The sequence below is a fragment of the Curcuma longa genome, chromosome 1 (assembly GCF_044706935.1).
Source record: "Curcuma longa cultivar G26 ecotype Majalengka, Jawa Barat chromosome 1, ITB_CL_G26_1.1, whole genome shotgun sequence".
NCBI classification, from domain to species: Eukaryota; Viridiplantae; Streptophyta; class Magnoliopsida; order Zingiberales; family Zingiberaceae; genus Curcuma; species Curcuma longa.
The window spans coordinates 13758332-13782591 of NC_133861.1; the positions used below are offsets into that span (position 1 = coordinate 13758332).

Below are 24260 nucleotides of genomic sequence, written 5' to 3' on the forward strand. Positions count from 1 at the left end.
ACTGAACATTCGATCTCATTTGACGGAGCTGAGTCTGATATGGTGTTGTAATGCGATGTGTGATGGGAATTGGTGAGTGCCCAAAACGAACGGATTCCTCGAAGAGAAAAGAATAAGAAGGGGAAGCGAAGGCGCGTGCGCTAGTAGTTTTGGGTGGGCGACGGGGCATGCCGACCGCCGCCGCCGTACAACCTCGGGCACTGCTCTTCCTGCGGCTCCGACCTCCTCCTCCTCCTCCTCCTCCGCCCCTCCCGCAGCTCGCTATCCGAGGGAGGTTCCTTCAGCTCCGGCTCTCTCCGTCAAGGCTTCGATCCAGGCCTCGCCCACTTGTCCTCGTCGCCGCCTCCACTGGGTCATCCTTCGATGACATCGATTCCCACAGCAGCTCCTCCAAGGTTGGATTTTGTTTTAGTTTTTCCCTTTCTCTTTGGAATTATCGGACGCCATCTGCTGGTTGAACGTTGTTGCGTTAATGTAAAGAGCGAGATGTCTATGAATTTCAGTTCTCGTTAGAATTTTTTTTCATCACGATTTGAAATTTATATCAGAACTAGAAGCAGAATATTGTTACATATCGATCTTTCACGGATCTCAGGTTCTAGGTGAGATAATAAAAACAAAGAAGATCACTCAGCAGCATAAAGTCAATTGGTGATCGGAGCGACTTTATTCTGAAAGTATTTTCTTGTGATTAAGTATTAACGTATCCACTTTTTGTCAGGAAAATTATCTGAAAATAGTTGTTTTTGTACGTCTATGTTAAGATGTAAATGGAGCATGTTGGTATTGGAAAGTAGAGAAGCTTAAGGAGGTAGGTTATATGCTGATGTATTGGTATAAGGTCGGAGGACTTGGGACATTGAGATCGAGTTGCTTATAAATGGAAATTTCAAAGGTAGGTGGCACATCTCCAACTCTAAGTTCTGAGTTGTTTCCTGGTTTTGCCTTTGTTATAATCTAACAGTTTGAGTTGTTTACTATGTATCCTTGTGCCCTCCAAAAACTTATATTTGTGATGAACTCTTTAATATACCAATTAAATTTACTTTTGTGTTCCCATGAATTGTAGCTTTTTATGGGGAATTTTCTGAAACTAATCAACTTTTGCATTTCAGAATTCCATCATCCTAAATTTGGTTCAAGAGATAGAGCCTTTGGATGTGAGCCTTATTCAAAAGGATGTTCCAGCCAATACAGTGGATGCAATGAAGAGGACTATTTCAGGCATGCTTGGTTTATTACCATCTGATCAATTTCGAGTCCATATAGAAGCCTTATGGGAACCACTTTTCAAGTTACTCATTTCTTCTATGAAAACAGGGTAAACTAATGATGCAAAGCTACCTGCTGTAATTTTGATAATTTTGGCATACAGTAATTGAAAAGCATGTCCTTTCTTTGGCAGTCAGTGGTATATAGCACAGTTGTAATTAAAAATGCTGACTATACAGTATACATCTTATTGGTCCATCTACGGTTAAAATGCTAACAGTCAGAACTGTGTATTTTCAATTAATTTTCATGGCGCAACCAACAAAGAAGAAAAGTTGGATGCTTGGGCTATTTGTAATGATAGATGCATTTCTACATTCAACCATGGGAGATTTCATTACCTGTTACGTATTTGTATCCAAACTGTTGCTGTAGTATGAATCACCTTTTAATATTTCACTATTCTTTTAGTTCAACATGCTTACTAGTTAAAGTTTTCATTATCAAAATATTTTTTTTAACAAAGGCAGATTCCATACTTTACAAAAAATTTGACGTTGTACATTTCCAACTTTTGTCATACAATTATTGCCTTGAAGATTACTTCAGTTTTTTATTTATGTTGCAGGTACACTCTGCGCAGTGCTGAATATAGGCTATACCTTGAAAGAAATCTAGATACCATTGAAGACGACACTGAAAAGGAAAAAACATCAACTTTGGAGGAAAATGACTCTGAGATTTCATTTGATAGGTCTTCAAAAATATCTAGTTCTTCTGGAAGAATCAATGTTTATCACAATCTTGAAAAAAAAGATCAAGCATCACCCACAGATATCAATATCAGCAACCTTGGGGAGTTGTCAACTGAAGTTCAAGAATACATATCCTACCTGCAATCTCGTATAAATCTTGTAGAAAAGGTATTAAGACCACTTATTTCTTTTAATAGTGTTATTGTCATGGAAAAATGTGAAATTACATGGAGGGGGTTAAACATGACAAATCTCTTCTTGATAATAGCTTTGTTTCAGGCTATTTTGTTCTCTTCAAGTTCATAATGAATTCAATAGATACTAGGCTAATCACATTCACATGGGCATCTATTAAGATTTCTCATGATCATGTTTCCAATGATCTACTGATCTCCAAGATTTTGGTTTTCTGTATGCTTGTTTACAGGAGCTGCATGACATCAAAAGGAGAAATTCTGCCTTGCAGATGCAACAGTTTGTTGGAGAGGAAAAAAATGATTTGTTGGATTATCTCAGATCCTTGCAACCTGAGAAGGTTAGTTAATAAAACTTCTATATTTGTTTGTATTTTTTACAAATATTAGGTGTAGCTAAGCCTAGCTTGTTAATTTCTATCATGTATATGGACTTGGATTCTATAAAGTTAGCTAGTACAGATAGCACAATCCTTTTTAAAAAACTGTAGCCTTGCCCACATCTTGCATTTATGAATAGTTTTCAGCTACATACACGGATAACAAAATCCTTACTGTAGCTTTTCCCAAAAGCTTGCATTGCTGAATATTTTTCAGCTACCTATTCAGTATTCATCGACAATTTTTTTTTACTATGTCCTGTAAGTTCATAAAGTAGGTTCTACTAATGGAATATTGGCATAAGAATAAATTTACTACATATGTTAATTTAATGCCAACTAAAATATATGTGTTTAGTCAATAGTTTATGTAAATCAGCATACTGCACAGCAAAGTAATTGTGTTTGTGTGCATATACAAATCCTAAACACTGAAGCTGGGCATTTACCTATGGATGTACCCAGGAGATTTCCCTAAACTTGGATAAAGTTGAAACGATAACATTTGGAAAAATCATGAAGGATACTTGAAGGTTATTACTATTTTAGTTGTATATTTCCTACTCTTCCATGCTGCTGAACCATCGTTAGGCAAAAAGAATTACCTATTAGGAATGCTTTGAGGAACATATGTTACAACTGTTATGACAAGGCATTTTCTGTCCAGGTTGCTGAACTTTCAGAACCAACTTGTCCTGGTGTAGAAGAGGCAATCAACTCAGTTGTGCACGGCCTCCTTGCAACTCTTTCTCCAAAGATGCATTCCAAACCCCCTCATCCCTCTGACAATCCAACAGGTGGAACCTTAGGAGTTGGTAAAGATGACTGTGAAGAACTTGTTGAGAACACTTCCATACAATTTCAGCCCCTTATATCTGTCCCCCGGGATTATCTTGCACGCCTTCTATTCTGGTACTACATATTGTTTTCATCTTCTGGAGCAATTTTTTTATTAAGTCGGTGAAGTTTAACCTTTTTTTTTCAATTTAGTTTGTCAAATTTATGGTGTTGAAGTGCTGTAACTGAATTAATTTTATGTTTTTTAGAAGGGTGTGTAACAAAAGCACCCTTGATTTTCATGTATAGTGAAGATGGCCAAATCTACTGTCAGAATTCAAAACTTTGAGATGAAACTATAACAAGTTTTCTTGAATTTAAAAGTTAAACCGAATACATGCTAAATCTAAAAGCTGAAGTTCAACCTCTATATGTAAATTTACCCTATAGTTTCTTATGCTTTAACATGCATCTTGAACCGTTGTCTTGCTGTGGCATTCTTAGGTGCATGCTATTGGGTCACCACATCAGAGGCCTCGAATACCGTCTCGAGTTGATGGAACTTCTGACAGTCTCTGCTGAGACACAAATTGTATGGCAAGAAGATGATTCAGTTGCTTAACAATGCTATTTGGTTCAGTAGAGAAGAGCATATGCTGGAAGTATTCTCGAACCCTTGAGTAGCCAAGGTAAACCACTATCGTTAAGCATGTGCAAGTTCATTATGCTGCAGCATCAACCATTTGGAAATTGAAGATGGTCTCTGGATTTGGTAGTTCTAGGGAAAATGACAGAAGATCTATTCCTAGATAAATCAGAAATATGTGTTTGTCAAAAATCAACTTTTGTAATTTTGATTTCCATTCTCAAGTAATTAGGTTACACATGTTCATTTCATTTTATTATATTAATACTGGGTGGCGAGAATGGATTCTTATTTGTTGCAGACTACAGTAAGGATGTTGTTTGAACTCTTGATTGATATTTTGGATTCCAACAAATTATTTTAAAAATAATAATAATTACCAACTGATATTTTTAATGTTCGCGGTGAATTCATATTCATGAAATACACAAATAGCGGAATCAATACTTTTGCTAATTTCTATTGTGTTTTCCAATTCATCCAATATTCACGGTAATTTATTATTTCACATTCAAACTATGGACTAATTTTGAAAATTTTCGCGAATAACACCCAAAAAAAAGTGTGCATTTTGAACAGTGGCAAACTTTGGGGACGAACAAGCAAGTTTTTCAATATACTATTGGGTAATTACTACTACATCCTCCAGCGCTGCACGTGCTTGAAGCATGCTTGCGGGTGGCTGAATGCGGCAATCGCTAGGTTTGGGTGTATCTGTAACGACGTTTGGGAGCCGATTGCATCGGTCGGCGACATGGCGGAGTGGGCTGGCGCGTCGGAGAGCGATCTGAAAGCGGCGGAAGCAGAGCTGCTGCCGGAGGGGCGAAGTGGGTTGCGGATCAAGGGTTGGCTCGTCGAGTCAATCAAGCGCCCCATCCTGAGCTCTCTCTCCCGTGAGGAGTACGTCAATTCAGAAGAATCTTGTTCTAGTCTCTCTCTTTTTTTCGTGTTTTTAATAGTGATCGATTTGCGCTTTTTTTTGGGTAATTTTCGAGTTGCATTCAATTAAACCAAGTTATCGAATAAACACTTGTGTGATCGATGCCGCTAGAACTAATCAGGGTATGGATTCAGATGGTCAAGCAACAACCATCATGAGAGTTAGGACTTAGAAGGATAGCCTTTCTTGCAAAATATGACACAAGGTGATCTTAGCATAACGCACTAAAATCATCAAATGTAAAGTTGCTATTCAAGGATTAGTTTTGCAGTTTGCGCGTGAAATTCACTTCAATAAGACCAATAATACACATGGATCTCACAGATAGGTCGGGTCGGCGTGGATCTCTGTAATTATTGTTTGCTGGAACGAGTGATACTACACTGTAATCCAAGATGTCATCGTGTCATGGCTATGAAAGCCCTTGGATTGCTATACTTTTTATTACGTTCTTCTCACTGCTGCCTGCGATCCTGTACTGTATAACTAACTTCACAAGAAGGAAAAAAAAGTGAAATAAACTAATGTCAGATTAACTCACTGATAATTTCTAGTTAAAGTCATGCTTATTTATTAACATTAGTGTGATAACCCTTTGGATATGCTCATGAGATGATGCAAGTTTCTATTACTCATATGTCATTTGACTTCAAAATTTGATTTTGCTTCAGGTTGGAAAAAGAACTGGGAACGTCACACTTACCGGAAATGGTGTTTGGAGGAAGTGCTTTATGTCTTTTGCATGAAGGAAGTGGTGTTAAGTTGCACTATAATGCAGTTGATGCTCTAAAGGGTTGGATGGAAGAAGCACTGCCACCAGTTGAAGTCCCAGCTGCTGCAAAATGGAAATTTAGAAGGTCAATAAACTTTATTTTTTCAATTGTGTGAATTCAAAGTTTGCAGCTGCTTACAACCAACTTCCATATGCCTTAGCGCATAAAAGTCTTTACAATAATGCAACTCATGATCCTTAGAAACATGTTGTAATTTTACAGTCTTAGCTCTTGCAGCAATTTTAAATTTTTTATTTGAGATTTTTTTTACTTAATTCCTTGATCCTGTATCTGTTGTTTTTTCTGCAATTGCCTGTTACCTATTCATATTTTATTCTATTTACACTGTTGAACAGGATTAGATCGTGCAGATTCTATTATACTTTCAATCTGTTTCATCTTAAGGAAAAATGAACTTGATATTAAAATATGCTGCTGCAAATTCATTCTTGAATAACCGAATTGAAAACTATAGGGGGATGTCTTACTTATGCCCTTTCTTTTCAGTAAACCGTCACAGCAAGTGATTCTTGACTATGATTACACATTTACAACACCATACAGTGGAAGTGAGACAGTAGAAACAGAACCAGAAAAGGTTTGCTTAATTCTTCTGTATTTTTTTTTTAAGTAGAAATTTATAGTCTTCTTCATGTGAATTCTGGAATTCCCTAATTGAGGTTTTGAATGGGAAAGATTTCCATGTAAACTAGAACTTTAGATCACCAAGAAAATTCTGTAGAGAAAAACCAACCTTGAACTAATATCCATGAAAAAACCTTAGTTTCAAGAAGACTAATTGTTCCTAGCTGGCTAACTAAGATTGTAATAATTATTTATATTAGTGACTCCATGAGGATCTGTTATTGGTAGATAGTCAAGGAAGCCAAATTTGCCCACTCTCTTCATGAGCTCAGCCACCTCCAGTCCAATGTCACCAAGCCCCTCCTCTTCCCACCCTCCTTAATGCTGCATAATGCTGTTATCAAATATTTCTTTTCCCTCTGCCATAGCTTGCTGCTCAAAGCCACCTCCCCACATATCCAATCATCCTCGCACTTGTGACTCTTCAAGAGAGAAGACAGACAAGGAGGGGAAGAATCATAACAAGTTTCTCCCCAATCCCCTCCTTGTGTGGTAATGACTCATAATAAAACAAGCAAATAGATTCAGTTCATTTTAACTTTTGGATAAATTGATTTTCTTGGGTTGAACACTGATTTAAGACTGACAACGAATCTCAATTCAACCTATTACATGCCCTAATGATCGCTAAGTGACCCTTTAAGACTAATTTTAACATAGCTTACTCATCCAATTTAAATTTAACTAATCAACTAGCCATAATAATTGGTTTAGTTAAATACTATAGCATAATGTAGATATTGGTCTGACTCATTAGCCTAATTTGATCTAGTTTACACAGCTTGAGAAAGACATAGAGAGAGGTAGTGAGAATCAAAATGCATCTTTCACTGTGTTTATCTTGTAATGCAGACAAATCCTGAAGAATACCATAGACTTTATTGGCAAGACTGTGATGAACAAATTGATCTGACTGTATTATCAAAAAAGGAACCAATACTGTTCTACAATGAGGTTCGTACAAGCTATACTGAATAAAACATATATGCTATTTTTTTATGTTCTGATATTTTTATTGCAAGTGGTTTCTGACTTGGCCGTGTAAGTAGAATTTAGTGAATAGATATTTTGAGAACTGATTTTATCATTGAATATATGCTGATCTGTTAATGATTGATGTATCTAATCTAGGTAGTCTTATATGAGGATGAGTTGGCTGATAATGGAGTATCACTTCTAACTGTGAAAGTGGTAATGCCTGTGGCTCTTTTTTTTAAACTTTTTCAGAACCTGTACTTTACTACAGTATTGAATGCTAATATGTACCATTTTCTATCAAACTCGTAGAGAGTCATGCCTAGTGGCTGGTTTCTTCTGCTGCGCTACTGGGTGAGTTTATGACATCATTGTACTTACTTGGATGTATTATGTTTTCCTTTTATTATACAGCTTATTTTCATATTTTCCACTATAGCCTGCATTGTATTGTCATCAAGAACTCCACTATAACTATAATTCCTGTATAGAGATTATGACCAAAAGTTCTAGGTTTTGGAATAGGTACTCATGAATGATAATAACAAAGTTTGTTGCTTCTATAAAGTTGATAGCTTTCATGTGTTATATTTTACAGTCATGCATTCATGATTTTGCAGATGATTTGACACGCACCCATGTAATAAAAAATTTCTTTGTGCAAGATGATGAATTGTTAATTGTACAGCATATTGTGCCTTGTTTCTTATGGTACTATTATATTTTTTTAGGTGTAAGATTGTGTAAGATTGCCAAAGTGATTCTATGACGGGCTTGGTTTCATTCAACATATTTAACTTTTCTCCATCTTTTCCTTCTCCATTCATATGTCCGTGTTTATCTATCTAATTCAGATGCTCTCCAGTAATATAGGAGAGTCAATCCTCTCCAATTTCTCTCATTTTTTGATCCATTAGTTCATGGATTCCTGGAAAACACAGTGCTTTTATTGCGATTATACAGTTTTCGTGCTAGTGAAATAGTAGGTTCCAATAGTTTGCTTTGATCCTAGATTGTAAGCCGGTCATGGTATTGCATCTTGGCTGGTACTGAAGCTTTTACATCAATCTCCTATACTTATGCAAGCCTTCATCTTTTCTCTTTTTTGTACTAGTTCAGATTTTCATGGTAGTGGTACCCATATAATTTCCACAGCCTCTTTGATTTAAACTTAAGTTTGTTACTTTTCCTTTTACTAAAATGGGAGCTGACAATCTTTGTGGTGAGTTGTGACTGCTTAGAACTTTCTTTTCCTACCTATTTGATGAAATTTGACTGTGAAACTTGAATGTGCAATCTTCTAATTGGTTTGCCAAGTAACTTCTTATTAACTACAATTGCCTTGAGTATTACATGGCTTCTTTAATCAAAATTGGACTTCATAAGCTACTAGATCTGTACATGGCGTCTAGCCACCATATGTGTGATGGTAATGATAAAACTAGGAAGTAATACAGCAAGCAGTGACCTAGGAGACATATCTGAAATCTGCAATATCATTGATAGTGCTTGTTTATTCCTTGTAATTGTGACTTGGGTTTATTCTTATTTTTCTTGTTCTCTACAATCTGAGTCAATTGTGCTTACAGCTTAGAGTTGATGGAGTACTGATGAGGTTAAGGGATACTCGAGTATATTGTGCCTTTTCCAGTAATGACAAGGAAATGCCGGTGATCATCAGAGAAATCTGCTGGAGAGAACCTACTATTCACAGCTTATCTACTGTAAGATTTTATATTTTCATGAAGTACATAATTTCAATGAGATAACTTTTACTTTCTGTTTAATAGCTGTTATAATTAACCAAACAGTTAAGAGTGTTCTTCAGAATATCCAACCTTTATTCAGACTTACAAGTTTAACAAACATTTGCTATATATGTTAAAATGAAAATTTACAGGTGGAAATATATGGTTGATGCAAGCAATATTAAAGCTAACAATTACTTATTATACCTGTTCATTTTCTTTAGATTTTTTACCTATCCCTTTTTAAGGACAAGGATAGATTTGAAACATGTAGCACGTCCTCATTTCATTTTGCTGCTTTGAATATGCAGAAAGGCTTTCCTTCTGATTCCACAGCATACATGGATCCAAATCTTATCAGTCAGAAGCTCCCCATAATCAAACACAAATCCCAAAGGCTGATCCTTTCCAGGTAATGTATTTTAAATCGTGAATTGCATAGTACTTTTTTTCTGAAAACTTTTAGCTCTTCGAGTTCATAGTTTTCTATATGTTTCCTCTCCTTTGATGATCATCCATTAGGGTCAGAATGGATTTGTTGGTTCTTAATAAGCTCACCATGCACAATACCAATAAGCTGACCATGCATAATACCTACAGAGATAATCATCTCTCACTGAGGGATATGCCATTAAATTTGACATACACATCCATCCATTCTAGAGGTATTCTATATTCTTTTAGCATTCATAACTAGTACCTTTAAAATCAGATAGAATATAAAAAATGATCCATCTTCTTCATGTACATTTGTATTTTTCTTGTCATCTATCTCTCCTTTTCCATCTTTTCATATATTCATAGATTCTCAAAGAGAAGTCGAAGGACAAATTGGACTGAGAGATAAGTTAAAACGATGGATGTTTTATCTTCTCCTTTTGACAAATGAGAGGGATAGAAATATTTGAAGAACTCAAAATAGGAAATAAAGCTAATTAGTTATAGAAAAGTAATTTATCCATTTCATCTTAAGGAGACAACTCGAATGATAATTTTATTTTCCTTCCCTCCGTATATTTTTGTTTCTTTTTGCATGACAAACTCATCCTCTCAATTTATCATAATAACATCTTAAGGCGAGAAAGTATACATCATTTTTAAGCTACGTGACTTGGTAACATATCGGTCTACATTTTATTTCTGCCTTAACTTGGAGGTCTGAAAGATTAATTGTAATCTTATTTTTCGCCCTGCTGTTAGGATGATAAGAACTTTTATCATCATCCTTTTTGTGGTGAAACTTGATTCCTTGAGTTGTATACTTGTATGCAGGTCTGCCAATTAAAGATATCGGAGTGGAGACTGCTGACAGCTCGATGAACTCGCACCGTATTCCAATATCCTCTCTTGTACGCTAGATTATTCGATGGATAGGATGATGATCAAATTAAACAGCCACCCAGCTTTTTGTCCATATTAGTTTATCATTTCGCTCTTTAAAATGTAAACCTGTTTCGTTTGCAATTCTCTTTCTAAATGCAAATTATGTGATATGACTGCAGTAGTTGCTTACGTGAACCAGTTCATACAAGCCGTCTCAGACTTGGGCTAGCCAGTCTCTATACAATACCGAAATTGAAAATTTCTGTTTAAAATTAGATCCCTGTAAGTAATTTAATTCGCACTGTAAATAATTTAATTTGCACTACTCGGAGGTATGGATTGAGGAAGGAAATTTATTCTCGAGATATAGTTAAGTTGGTTACGATAGAACAGACTTATAGAAGAGAAAGGAAATTAATGTACCTCATGGGGTTAATTGCAGTGACTCTCGTAATAGTCAATTGTATTTTTTCAATTTATTTCTTTATAGAGGATCGTAAGATTGATCGTGTGATTGGGATGATAAATTTTACTTTTTACTATACAGGAAGGAAATTAATGTGTCCCATGAGGTATGATGTGTTGGGAAGAGTTAGCCAGGTAATACCTTCCTGCGTCGTGGTCAACTGTAATTTTTCGATTTACCTTCTCATAAATGGTTGTGGGGTCAATCGTGTGGGGTCATTAAGATGATGAATTTCATCTTTTTACATAAAAGTTGGGAAGAGTTATTTTTCTCAATCAAGATTTAAAATTTATATAGAGTATGTAGGTGATGTTTGAACAACTAACGAGGTTGGAGTATAATATTGTCATCTTATTTTTTTTTAAATTTATTTGGTGTGTCAAATCGAATCATCTATTTTAAAATTAGTAGGTAAGTTGGGTATCTGGTTTTAAAAAAGAACAAAAAAATTGGTAAGATCGGTTGAGGCTGGTAGCCGCGTGGGACTGCATCGAGTGAGGGTGCAATCGGATAGGCTCAATTTGAATGGATAAAACAATATTTAAAAAATAATTCATGGATGAATTTTTAAATTTTTATTATTATTTTATAATAGAAATAATGAAAAAATAAGTAATCTATGTTTTCACAAAATAAATATTGGAAAAAAATCACGTGAACATTTTTTGCTTCAGTTTTTATTTTAGTAAACAGGGTAAGACTTGCCTATTTAGGGTAAAATAATTTGTCAATATAAAACATTTTTTTAAAAAAATTATGGTAAAAGTTAATTATCTTTCCTTATTTGACTGTGATATAATAAAATATTCAAGACTAATGGGAGTGAGCGGCGTTTGGGGAAAATGATTATTTAGGCGACTATCAAATGTCTTTTTAAATGTGCAACTAAATAGTTACCAAAGTAGCACCAAATTTACCAAAATTTTCATAACAACGTCAAAAATAATTATCAAAGCGTCGTCAATTTAAATGTGGAAAATCTTAAAATTGTTCTCACAATTTATATATAAATCTATTATATGATTTACTACTGTAAGATTCGTGCAACGAATAAAACAACACACAATGGTGAAGGGGGATGGATGATAGGGAGGAATTTTTGTTCCTTAAAAAATAATAAAAAATGTCGTTTAAGCTTTGCGGGGGTGAATCTGTTTTTGGATAACGTTAATAAACATGCCCTCTCACGTGATCAACATGGGGGCTGCCTGATACGCGCATTCAGTTTCAGTACTACCGGGCCTCACCGTCCGCATAGCGGATCCAAATCCGGCTACTTAAATTTTGCCCTAGCACAGCAGTAAGTGCCGCTCCTCTCTGTCCCATCACCATTGTCATCGTTCCATGGTCGAGCGATCCCCGGCGAAGGATTCCATGACGACTGCGACGCTCACCTCCACGGAGCTCAATTTTCTCATCTTCCGCTACCTTCAGGAATCAGGTCGCTCTCTCTTACCTCGATCGCCGTCTTCTTTCCTCCCTGTCTTATGTGGAATTCGGTTCTTGACCCACGCTGTATATGCGACTAGGTACTTCATTTACAACGGAATCGTTTTAGGTTAGGTATGCGTGATTTTAATGGACACTAGTTCGGTTAGGTTTTTTCTTTTTGTTTCTCCTTTTATATAGTGTTTTTTTTTTAAATTTATTAGGGCTCGAGTGGTTGCCAATGTTGTCATAATGGAATTGTTCAAGTTTATTGTTGGTTTTTTTTCCTTTTATGATGGATTTTGTAATTAAGTTTTTGTTCTGTTAGATTTTTTGCTACTTTTAGGTTCTGGTTGACTGAGGACGTCGAAGGATTGGTCTGCGGTGATATCTAGTGGAGTTTTTGTGAATTAGGGCTCTGTAAAACCGTTTACATTTTGATGCATTCCTTGGTGCATACTTATTCAGTAGTGGTTTGGAAAATTAGAATAAAAAAATTAAGGAAATAAATAAGATGAATGGATATGGATTTTTTTGCAAGCAAGTTTTGGATATATTAGTGGGAAGGAGATAGAAATGAGGATATAATGGGTGATTGAAATCGAGAAGAGATTTCGCAGGTTTGTGTGAGTGTCATGTGCCTCGTAGGCTAAAAGGAAAGGTGTATAAAACTATGGTATGATCTGTCATGCTTGATGTAGGCCTTGATTTAGGCTTTCAGGAAGCTAGGTGTAGAAAAATTATTACAGAATATGTGAGAATGCTAAAATGGATGAATAAAGTTACTAGAAAGGATATTTATTCATGGCTTTTAGAAGTCACTTAGACAGCTGCTTCCAATGGGGTTGCAATCACGTATAGGATATTTATTGCCCTATATACTATTGCTTCCCTAGCTGAGAACATCCTGAAAATTGATATTGTGGTTCATACAAATCTGTTTGGGCTAGACCAAATCAAATATAAAACATAACCAGTACTTGCCCGTGGCCCTTTTCAAATAGTAAGGACTTGTAAGATGCTTTTTTTCCTTAGAGGATTAGTTCTTGTGATTGTGAAATGCTTCCATTGTGTAGTAATTTCTAAGTGTTAATTTTTAAGCACTTGCTTTCTTTGTGTCCACTTATACATGCTTTATGTATTATATATTCTACATTGTTAATGTGAGCTTTATGTTGTACTTTTTACATTCTATATAAAATTATTTGCAGGCAGGTTGATTAGTATTCTTTGTTATGCATATGTTAAGCATTTTTGTCAATATAGATACCTTTGGTGCAAATACATATTTACTTTCTTTAAATAATGAAATAACATATTTACAATTACAAAATTTAACATTACATATATTTCATTCAAACTTACAAGTCTCATAAATACCGTTTGCTCAAAATTGTATACCCACAGTGTCATTCTCATTTAATATTTGTCTACTTTCATTTTTTTTCTAAAATCTTCTTCAAATACATTTAATTTTATTTTTTCCCACATCCAAATATCATTCTAAGATATATAAATGTCTTTTTAATATATTAAATAAATATATGTATTAAAAAAATTTAGTCAAAATACCAAATTCTGGAACTTTATACATGTAAAAGTTAAGGGTCATTTTATTAATTAAAATTATTTTATTACTAATTTAACAAAAGAAATAACTTCTAATTGCATTTATACTAAATTTTAAGTTTCATGATGGTTTTTTTGCAAAATTAAAAATTTGAACTGGTAAATATGCAAACTAGTTTTTAAGGTATATAGGTATATATGTGTGTGTGTGCATGTGTGCAATTATGTCAGTATCTTTTAATTTTCTTTTAGTATGATCTGCATATATCCGTGTATATGCCCCACATATATTTCCTGTGTATATGCCCCGCATATGGCATATCCACTATGCAATGGATTGATTGAATACCACTTGAGAGGACTTTACTGAGAGCTTGTATTTATTCTTTGTTCTTCCCAAGTCCAACTCAATTCCTAGCTCTTGAGAAAAATGTATATTTCTCAAAGTTATGTGTTCTAAAAATTGGAAAGTAGTTGTAATTGCTCTTTAAATTTTCAGAAACTATATATAATCTCATGAATGGAAATGATTTTTTTCTCTTTGAAAAAAGTGTGTCAATGCTCAAGTTTGGGTATTCAGTTTGGTACTTATTAACTGTTTTAATGTTTTCTCATTGAAAAAAAGTGTGTTAATACTCCTGTTTGCATATTCTGCTTGGTAGTTTTTAATGGTTTGCAATTAAATTTTCCCTTCTCATATAAATATAATCCTTATTGGAAGTTGTTATGCTATGCTTATATGTTTCAACCTAGCTTTCTTTTCCAATTTAATTTTATTTTCTTTCTTGATGCAAATTTGTTGTCCTGCAAGAGCCTTTAATTTGTTTGCTAGTATTCATCAAACAAGGAACTGGGACATTTCCAGGTTTGACCCATGCAGCATTTGCTTTGGGATATGAGGCTGGGATTAACAAAAGTCCCATTGATGGAAATCAAGTTCCACCAGGTGCTCTTATTACTATTGTCCAAAAAGGTTTGCAATATATAGAACTGGAAGCTAACTTAGATAGTGTAAGTATTCCTTTTTTACAGTCATGTTTTCTTCTAATTCATTACCTTGGAGACTGAAAGATATGATAGCCTTCGATTTATTCTTTTTGTGATTTGCAGATTGATGAAGATTCCGAAGATGATTTTTCCTTTTTGCAGCCTTTGGATCTCATCACAAAGGATGTTGATGAACTACAACAAATGATAAAAGCTAGAAAGCAAGCAAAGAATCAGAAGGAAATTGATAGAACCAAAGATAATGCGCTTGCTCAAGAACAAGAACAACAATTTGAAGGGGAGAGAGTGAGAGAAAAGCAAGAGAAAGTTGGAGATCAAGAAAGGGATAAAGATAAGATGGACGTGGATAATGAACAAGAGCCAGAGAAGGAGAGGGATGAGAAGGAAAAGGAAAAGCAACATTCTGAATCCAAAGACAAGGTTAAACATGAGGAGCATGAAGTTTCTAAAGGTTAACTTTCTTTTCTTCAGGTTCATATAAGACATCACAGACATCTTAGATCAAATAACCAGACTCCTAGCATGCTAAGGAGAAAATATCTTTTGGCCTTTTACCTTTTTAAATGTTACTCCATTTCTTTGAAATGACAATCATTCAGTAATAAATTTATTAAACTTTTGCTTGTATCCTCAGAAAAAATGTGGGACCAGATCAAAATACAAAAGTTCACAATAGGTGTTTGATCTTGTTTAGTTCAGTTTGTTCCATGCCCATTTGTTTTGACTTTCACATAAATAATTAGTTAGACACATTTCATTTGACCCTTCTTTAGTTGGTAACCATGCATTGGGATCACCCTCTTCAGTAACCATCAAAATACAACATTCCACCCAGTAACCATGCAGTGGGATCACCATCTTTATTTGGTATCTAAAAGTTGAATTGGATGTGCTTATATTATTTAGTTGTGAACTAGCTGATTAATTGTTTGCTTAACATGCTCGGAAGAATTGACTGATGTGAATCTGGATTGGCCATCTAGCCATGATGCATCAGGAATGGTCATGTTTGATCCGTTATCCTTCAAGATCTTGGATGAAACATCATAATCCCATGCAAATTGAAATAAAAACAAGATACTATTTGATTGAATTAAGAATTTTGAGACGGCTCTCTGAATCGACTGAGAATTCGCCCAATCAAAATTGGAAATCGGATGTTGATGGGAATAATCAATGTACAATAATAGAGGAAGGGAGATAGTGGGAAGGAGAAGAAAACTAAAGGTGAAGACTTAGAAAGTTACCACATGGGAGCTTTCTTGTCTATGCGGCAAGCTTCTGGGGAAACATATGAGTGGCTTGTTTTTTTAGAAGGGGACCTTTGGTGCAATGGTAAAAGTTGTTGCCGTATGACCTTGTGGTCACAAGTTCAAGTCGTGGAAACCGCTTGCAATGTAGGATAAGACTGCGTACAATATACCCAATGTGGTCTGATCCTTTCATGGGACCCGCATTAACGGGAGTTTTATGCATCGGGCTGTCCCTTTATATGTTTATGATACTAATTTACGTTAATATTAGATTATGTAAGACTTGCTTTAAGAATACTAGTTTATTTGAGATGTAAGGTTAATTATATAAGCTATTAAATAATAGTCGATAAGGTGATAATATTAATGAGGCTTATAGTAAAGTGTACATATTATTATGTATGTCGACTACCTTAGCTAATTTTTAATATGCATTACTTATTAAATAATATGTAATAAATTGATATTATGAACTATCTTATTAATGCACGATAAAGTTGTTACAAACTATTAATAGATTTCAAGTAATATTCAATTATTATTATTATTATTAAAAAATTAACTATTATATTTTTATTAATAATAGAAATAATAATTCCATTAAATATATAAATTATTTATCAAAAACATAACTATGACACAATTAATCATATTAATTAGAATAAAGTAAAACTCAAATAGAATTCATATTAAAAATTAATTATTATATTCTTTATTTAGCCTAATTTAAAGATATTAAACATATCATTATTTTAAAATCTCATTAATAGTAAGTATTAATTATTACAAAATCTTCTTAGCAATAGTTGTTCAATCAATATTGAATGATATTATTTGTAATAGTGTATTATATTAATATAATAACAAAGGTAGAATAGTTTAATAAGTAATATTATAACAATAGTAATAGTGGATGCATATAATATTACATAATATGATATGCTTACTAGTATATACGACACTTGTAATACTAATATTCATGTTATTCATAATTCTAATAATGTAATATTGGTCGACCTTTAAGTGTGCATAAGTTGTGCTCCGGATTTATCTAGTAGGCGAACCAGGGAGGAAGACCGTCTACTTCTAGGATTAGTTGGGTGAAACTTGACACCTGGATTAAAAAAAAAAGAAGTAATATCAGGTTATTTAAAATCATATTTGATAATATTTTTTTATGTCTTTCTTCTCTCTCTCTTTAAATTTTGTTTGTAAATTCCAATCATACTGATCCGATATGGCCTATAACTATGCTTTTGGAACATCTGATTCTAAAACTGATACTGATTGACAGCCATGTTGCTTATTGTAATTTCTTAGAATACAAAATACTAGGATTCTATTGTCTGATATTCAAACATGACTAGAGACACTTCTTTGTACAGTCTTATAACAATAAACTTAAACCAGTACTTTTCTTTACAATCTTTATTGGAAGTTGCATCACCAACAACAAAAATGAGATGCTCAGATCTTAATTAAATGAGAATTTGTTCATGCACGTAATCGAATGTGGCTGGTTACATAGGTTAACTGAGCTCCCTTCAGCAACTTAGCATGTAAGTCTAGCTAACTCAGTATCATCAAAGGAATATGGATGCACCTAGTCAGAGTTACAAGTCTTCCCTGAGACAAAGCTCGTAGGGATGAGGCGACCTTGTAACCCAGTCACATGTTAAATAGTAGTTGCATCTCCATACAACAACATGAGCTTAGTTAAGAGAAATTTTCTTTATGGAAACAATGATTTGGCAATGTACTAGATTGAGACATATATTGTTTATGTTCCTGGTAATTATGTGGATGGAACTATCTGTGTGTCTGGATACTTAGGCATGGAGAAGTTTTCACTTGCAGCTTACTTGTTTCTTAATTTGATTACTTATTTTTTAATACATATAGGGCCTGAACTAATGGATATCACACCTAGCTCTCAGTCTGTGGCTGTTGAGATCTCACGTTCTGAAGTAACCATCTTGGAAGGACATAATTCAGAGGTTTGTTTCCAGATATATCAAGTTTCCATTTTTTTAAAATCTTTCTGACTCTGTAAATCCTTTCTTTAGGTCTTTGCTTGTGCATGGAGTCCGGCGGGCTCTCTTCTAGCTTCTGGGTGAGAATCACACTCTCAGTCCGCAAAATGTGCCTATTAGAAATTCAGAAGTAATTTTAGCAATACTACTTATACTTTATAATGGCAAATTACTGGCTCGGAGTACCTTGAATGACAATGGTAATAAGATGGCTATTTTCGATGGTTGTAACTTCGAAGTGCCACTGATCACACCTATACTTTTGGTCCTATATTCGACGATAGTTTTCTTCGATATAGGATCTTAACAACAGTGTTCTTGTCAATTTCCTAAAGATACTAATCACATAAAGGCTTGAATTTTTTACCACTACCATTGTTAATTATAGTTTAAAAACTTCAAATTCCTTTATCAACAATGGTGCCCACAAAATAAAGTTTAATTTTCTTCTCCCAACAAATATGTAGATGCATTGCATGAAGAGGGGAGTAGCCAATCTAATGTCTGGTTAAGGTCGAGAGAGGTAGAAAAAGAGTGGCATTTTAGGAGATAATAAGCAAGAAAAGGAGAGTCCAATGCCATTCAGATGTCTGCTGAAAGGTGAAATTCTTTTGGTTTGTCATCGATACTCCCACTTGTAAAATGTAAGTCTTTGTTCTGTTGCTAACATGAATTATCAATTTACCTTAGCTGACTGAATTACCATATATGGATAGGTTTGGAGTTGTGCTATGGAACAGTTTAATCAGTTCTGCATATTTGATATCCAACCCTTCCTCTTAAGTGAATAATGACAAGTACACGTTTAATTTCATATGAATAATTTAAGCCTCTATCAACAATGCAACAGAATATTTCATGGAATTATTTAAGCCAAAATCACAGGGTGACTGTGATTTGCTCAATAAGCAAGAATATACTTTCTTATCTCAACTCAACTGGACTAATTAAGTAGCCCAAACCAATTCTTTGCGGCATACCTTGTTAATTTAATGTTTCCTTTGTTTGTTTGTTTTTTTGGTTTTTGGTTGTTATCTGATAATTTGGTCAACACCTTTATTGAGATGCTTTTTTTTCTTTCTATTTTACCATCTATTGTTTTAACTATGCATCTTAAGTATGATACATTTCTTGACATGTTAGGTCTGGAGATTCAACTGCAAGAATTTGGAAAGTTCCTGATGGTCCATGCAGTAAAGATGTGCAAGTTTTACCACCAAATGTTCATGTCCTGAAACATTTCAAGGGTAGAACTAATGAGAAGAGCAAGGATGTCACTACCCTTGATTGGAATGTCAGATTTTTTTTCTTGCGCATAACAGTTTTTTCTTTTTGCCTTTCAACTATTAAATTTGTTTTATCATTCTAACTTCAGTTGTGATGGTTCTGTTTAAGTGTGACTCAATTGCAGGGATGTGTCTTGCAGTGCCTTTTGAACATGCTTTGATGTCATTTTAACTTCTATTTGTCCCGCAGGGTGATGGCACTTTACTTGCTACTGGTTCTTATGATGGGCAAGCAAGAATATGGAGCCCAGATGGTAATTAATATGCTTGTCTTTATCTTTCCTTTGTTAGCTCTTCTAATTTCTGAGTCTACATTTTCTTTTCACCTCCTATCCTTTTTTACAGATTGCCCAATTTATTTGATGGGTTAAACTTGATAACTTGCTTTGCTGTTTTTTTCAACATAAAAATATTGATTAAATATGGTTGAAATGATAGCAATAGGTGAAAATTTAGGTTCCATTAGAAGAAAACAAATATGACAATGGCCTGTTTGTAGGATCTTTATTTTCTATGCAAAAAACCAGTAATGGAAATTTAGTTTGAAAAGAAGAATTCAAAGGAATTTATACTGTTCAATGTTCAATGCAAGTCAGATAATATTATCTGTAAAAATATTCTGGGCATACCATTTGCAATTTGACCACTAATCCATGTGACTTTTCATCTCTAAAATGATCAAAGATTAAACAAATCCATTTACAATTTTGACCTTAATTTCTGTATCTCTGTTGTCATTTAGGATAATATTTATGATTATTAATGATTGTTCCTTTGAGGTGGGGGTGACCTTGGAAGAAATTGTGGAGATAATAATTCAAACTATAGAAGGTTAGAGTCAGAATGCTTCTGATGGAACACATCAAAAAACTTGTTCCATGCAAATTGCAAATATCCTATCTAGCAACTATTTCTACATCTACTGGGAATATGATACCTGCTGGAAATATGACACCTGCACGAAATATGACTAGCAAGTGGAAACATCAAACTATCCTTGCAACTAGTTTAGCACTTAGACACCTTGACTTTGTGTAGTGGCATATAATTTATATCCATGGCCTCCAATCTCCATACTCCAGTTTGGGTTTGCTCCACCAGCTTTGGCAGTTGACTAGACTTTCCATTCTTGAGTCACAGTCTTGTCATCTACTGAATGGATGTGTTTGAGCTATGGGTTGATATTGATGGTGATACTCTAATTCATGTACCATTTATGTGTGTAACAGCAAATGGCAAGGAACCATTAGCCTGATTATAATGCACAACAAATGACATTAACCCTATGGCTTTGTAGAATTGTGGATTTTAAGTACCACCATTTTTGGGATATACATTTACATTTGTTGAAACCTTAGACTTCCTTTTACCATTATGTAATGTAAACACATAATATTGCTCTGTGGTTGAAGGGGTTAAAATGTTTTTTTCTTCAAGACTTTTTCCGATATATTTTAATTGGGCTGCAAAACTTTAATCCATTCTCATTCAGAAAGTCATTCTTTGCCCTCTCTTTTTAGTGAATGTTTCTGTGCATAGTTCCTTGTAGGCCAAAATATTATCTGTCATTTGGATGAGCTATACCTTTTCTTCTTTGGATGGTTAACAGGAGAATTAAGAAATACATTAGTGAAACATAAAGGGCCCATTTTCTCACTAAAATGGAACAAGAAGGGTGATTTCCTTCTCAGTGGTAGCGTTGATAAAACTGCTATTGTCTGGGATACAAAGACTTGGGAATGTAAACAACAATTTGAATATCATTCAGGTATTTGTTTTCTTGAGGTCAACCAGGTTTCTATAGATGTGAAGTTTTATGTTTTTACTTCAGCTAAACAAAAGACTAGTGTAATAAATGTCAATATTGTTTTCCAGCACCAACTCTTGATGTTGATTGGAGAAATAATAACACTTTTGCTACTTGCTCTACGGATACAATGATCTATGTTTGCAAGATCGGTGAGACTTACCCGTTCAAGGCTTTCTCTGGACACAAGGTAATGCCTTAGCTGTCCATTCTAATCTTGTATCAAATGCATCTTAACATGCTTCTCAGTGTGCTTTTCTAGATTTTTGGGATATGCCCTTTTTTCTTGGAATCTTTATTGTTCTTTCATTTTAGGCTGAAGTTAATGCTATCAAATGGGATCCAACTGGTTCACTATTGGCTTCATGTTCGGATGATGGGACTGCAAAGGTAATAACCATCTTAGAGTGGATTCTCTGTTGTTAACTTTTCATGCTAGTGAGTCGGTAAGAATCACATCTTTTATAGACTATAATATGTTTTGCAAATTTCCTTTAGAAATTTGAATAAATGTTGATATAATGTGTCCTAAAAGTTTCTATTCAGCTTTGCTTGAGTAGCTATCCGCTATTATTTCAAATCTTGTGTATTGTTCAAAATACTCTCCAAATTAAATGTTTGATTTTCCCTTCTTTAATAGTAAATACCTGACTATTGCGTTTTAGATTATACGAAATGTTTGTTCTTTATTTTCATACTTGCTCCATGTTGACCCTAAAAATCTATCTAATTCCATAACTTCTGTAAAAATTATATATGCAGATATGGAGTCTGAAGCAAGACAAGTGTTTGCACGATTTGAAGGACCATAGCAAGGTTCTGATCTTTCATTTTCATAAATTTGTTCGGTCTGTCTATTTCTTCATGTCAGGAATATTTTGTTACGTAATTTTGTTTTCAGGAAATATATACAATCAGATGGAAACCAACTGGTGTGGGTACGAGTACCTCGAATCAACAATTGATTCTTGCTAGGTAATTTTTTTTAAATTATTTTTGCACAATCTCTCTCTCTTTCTCTCTTCATTTAAGAATAGGGAAAATTTTCACTTCACCCTAGAGATTATCTCCTTTTTTGAAATGCCCTTGGAGTTTCAAACGTATTAAAATACTGTTAGTGTTTTTGAATTCTTGTCACGTCAGTCCCTAACTTGACAACGTTCTTTTACGGAAAAGTGACATGATACATGTGGCATATCCAGCTCGTCATTATTTGGTTAGATGAATTAACGGTGTTATTGATTAGGGAGTAAAATGACCAGAATTTAGAAACTCCAGTGGTGGAAAATTAAATTCTTTGAAAGAATAAATGGCAACCGTTCTCGGGGAAACATCTTGTAAAATTTTAACAATCTTCAGAGGGTGAAATAAAAAAGATAAATTAAATTGGCCATTTGAATTCGCTTATATATTCTCGGCAGCTTTTAACGACAAGTGTCACACTATTGCAGTGCATCTTTCGATTCCACAATTAAACTGTGGGATGCTGAATACGGACGCCTCCTTTGCAGCATGAATGGCCACAAGTAAGTTTCCAGCTACTTATTTTATTTAGCATGCCTCTCCGATACTATCAGTTAATTTTAGAAGGATAATATTAAATGGTAACTATGCTGTCCAAATGCCAGGGGACCTGTGTATTCCGTCGCTTTCAGTCCCAATGGTGAATACTTAGCAAGTGGATCCCTAGATCAATCTTTACACATATGGTCTGTAAAAGAAGGGAGGATTCTGAAGACGTATAGGGGACGTGGTGGCATATTCGAAGTATGTTGGAACAGGGAAGGCGAGAAGATTGCAGCGTGTTTCGCCAACAGCATCATTTGTGTTATGGACTTCAGGATGTGAAGGAGCCTTAGGGTTTGGGAGGTAGAAAGCACTATTTAGAAGCAAGTGTTTATGAATTAGGTTGACGAGTTCATGCTGACCATGATTTTGAGTGGAGCACTTACGTTCGCGAAGTAACCTGCGACCAATAAAATAACTATTCGCGTGCTGCGGGTGAAGATATTCTAGAGGGTTGCATATTTTCCTGGGGCGGCAGCTTTCTAAGATAGGGACGCCTAATTGACTTGGAGAGAATATATATAGATATATATACTCGTGATGCTTGTGATTTTAACAGCGAAGACCGTGCCCATGCAAATGTGTTTGCTTGCGATGTAGACTTACGATATTGTCTGATAAGCTTTAGGATAGAACTTTGACAAAATAAAATTGTAGGCTTTTACTTCCGTATCGGTAACTATTTAGCTACTGGGTAAGGTACAAGTAATGATGCAAGAATCATGTTGGCGGATTCTAGAAAGAAGCACTTGAGTGTGGGTTTTCATCAAACAATACATCATACTTTGTTTTTTAATGCAACAACTGTCACTTATTCTATCAATTGTTAGTCAAAGTTTACAATTATTTTTACTGTTTTCTTATTTTATTTAAAACATGTCAGCAATTAAGTCATAGATTTTCTAAGATAGATTGTTCACAGTGTTTTTGAGTTGAAAATATTGTTAAAGAGTTTTATTTTTTTTTTAGTAGTTAAATGATATTGTTCTAGTTTAAAAATACTTTTGAGATTTTAAATAGTGTTCAAATATGTTTGAATTAAATTTGATCATTTTTTATTTTTCAAAGTGTTTTTTCTAAAATGATTTATTTCTAGTCATTGAGATTTTATCATTTTTTTTGTTTTATAATTGGTCTATTTCCCACTGGAAAATTCTATATGTGACTTTTAAAATTTTTTTTTAGGATTTAAAGTTTAGGATATAATATTTAGGTTAAATAAAATTAAAAAAAGTGTATATGCGTGTGTGTGTGTGTGTGTGTGTGTGATTTTTCGATGCAATTAAGCAATGGATTCGATGCAAGTAAACAATGGTTTGGTCCGCTTCGTTTGGATTGACTGAATCCCATTTATTGATATTTTAATAAAAATAAGATTCAAAGTATCTAACGTCCCAAATCCGATACCGTCCCCAACAAAACAAGAATAAAATAAAATCTAACGACGATAAGATTTTGGGCCAGATATATATAATA

General features: G+C 34.3%; 3 protein-coding genes across 3 annotated transcripts; all 3 read left to right on the forward strand.

Annotated features, from left to right (window-relative positions):
* The first annotated feature begins 90 nt into the window (after positions 1–90).
* Positions 91–4267, forward strand: LOC141833419 (uncharacterized). The gene is made up of 6 exons (XM_074720854.1): positions 91–395; positions 1116–1321; positions 1841–2135; positions 2395–2502; positions 3209–3453; positions 3823–4267. Exons 1-6 carry the CDS (start codon positions 168–170, stop codon positions 3938–3940), a joined length of 1200 nt encoding a protein of 399 aa, XP_074576955.1. The 5' UTR covers positions 91–167; the 3' UTR covers positions 3941–4267.
* Positions 4268–4650: 383 nt separating this feature from the next.
* LOC141841470 (TIP41-like protein) lies at positions 4651–10557 on the forward strand. The gene is made up of 9 exons (XM_074729648.1): positions 4651–4864; positions 5576–5761; positions 6185–6275; positions 7175–7276; positions 7454–7513; positions 7610–7651; positions 8887–9021; positions 9357–9457; positions 10318–10557. The coding sequence occupies exons 1-9, from the start codon at positions 4719–4721 to the stop codon at positions 10328–10330; spliced, it is 876 nt and encodes a 291-aa protein (XP_074585749.1). The 5' UTR covers positions 4651–4718; the 3' UTR covers positions 10331–10557.
* A 1554-nt stretch (positions 10558–12111) lies between these two features.
* Positions 12112–23560, forward strand: LOC141812843 (WD40 repeat-containing protein HOS15). The gene is made up of 14 exons (XM_074700801.1): positions 12112–12275; positions 14697–14842; positions 14942–15290; positions 17995–18089; positions 18159–18205; positions 19269–19419; positions 19602–19665; positions 21021–21179; positions 21287–21408; positions 21534–21608; positions 21981–22034; positions 22120–22193; positions 22670–22744; positions 22847–23560. Exons 1-14 carry the CDS (start codon positions 12179–12181, stop codon positions 23064–23066), a joined length of 1728 nt encoding a protein of 575 aa, XP_074556902.1. The 5' UTR covers positions 12112–12178; the 3' UTR covers positions 23067–23560.
* Positions 23561–24260: the final 700 nt, after the last annotated feature.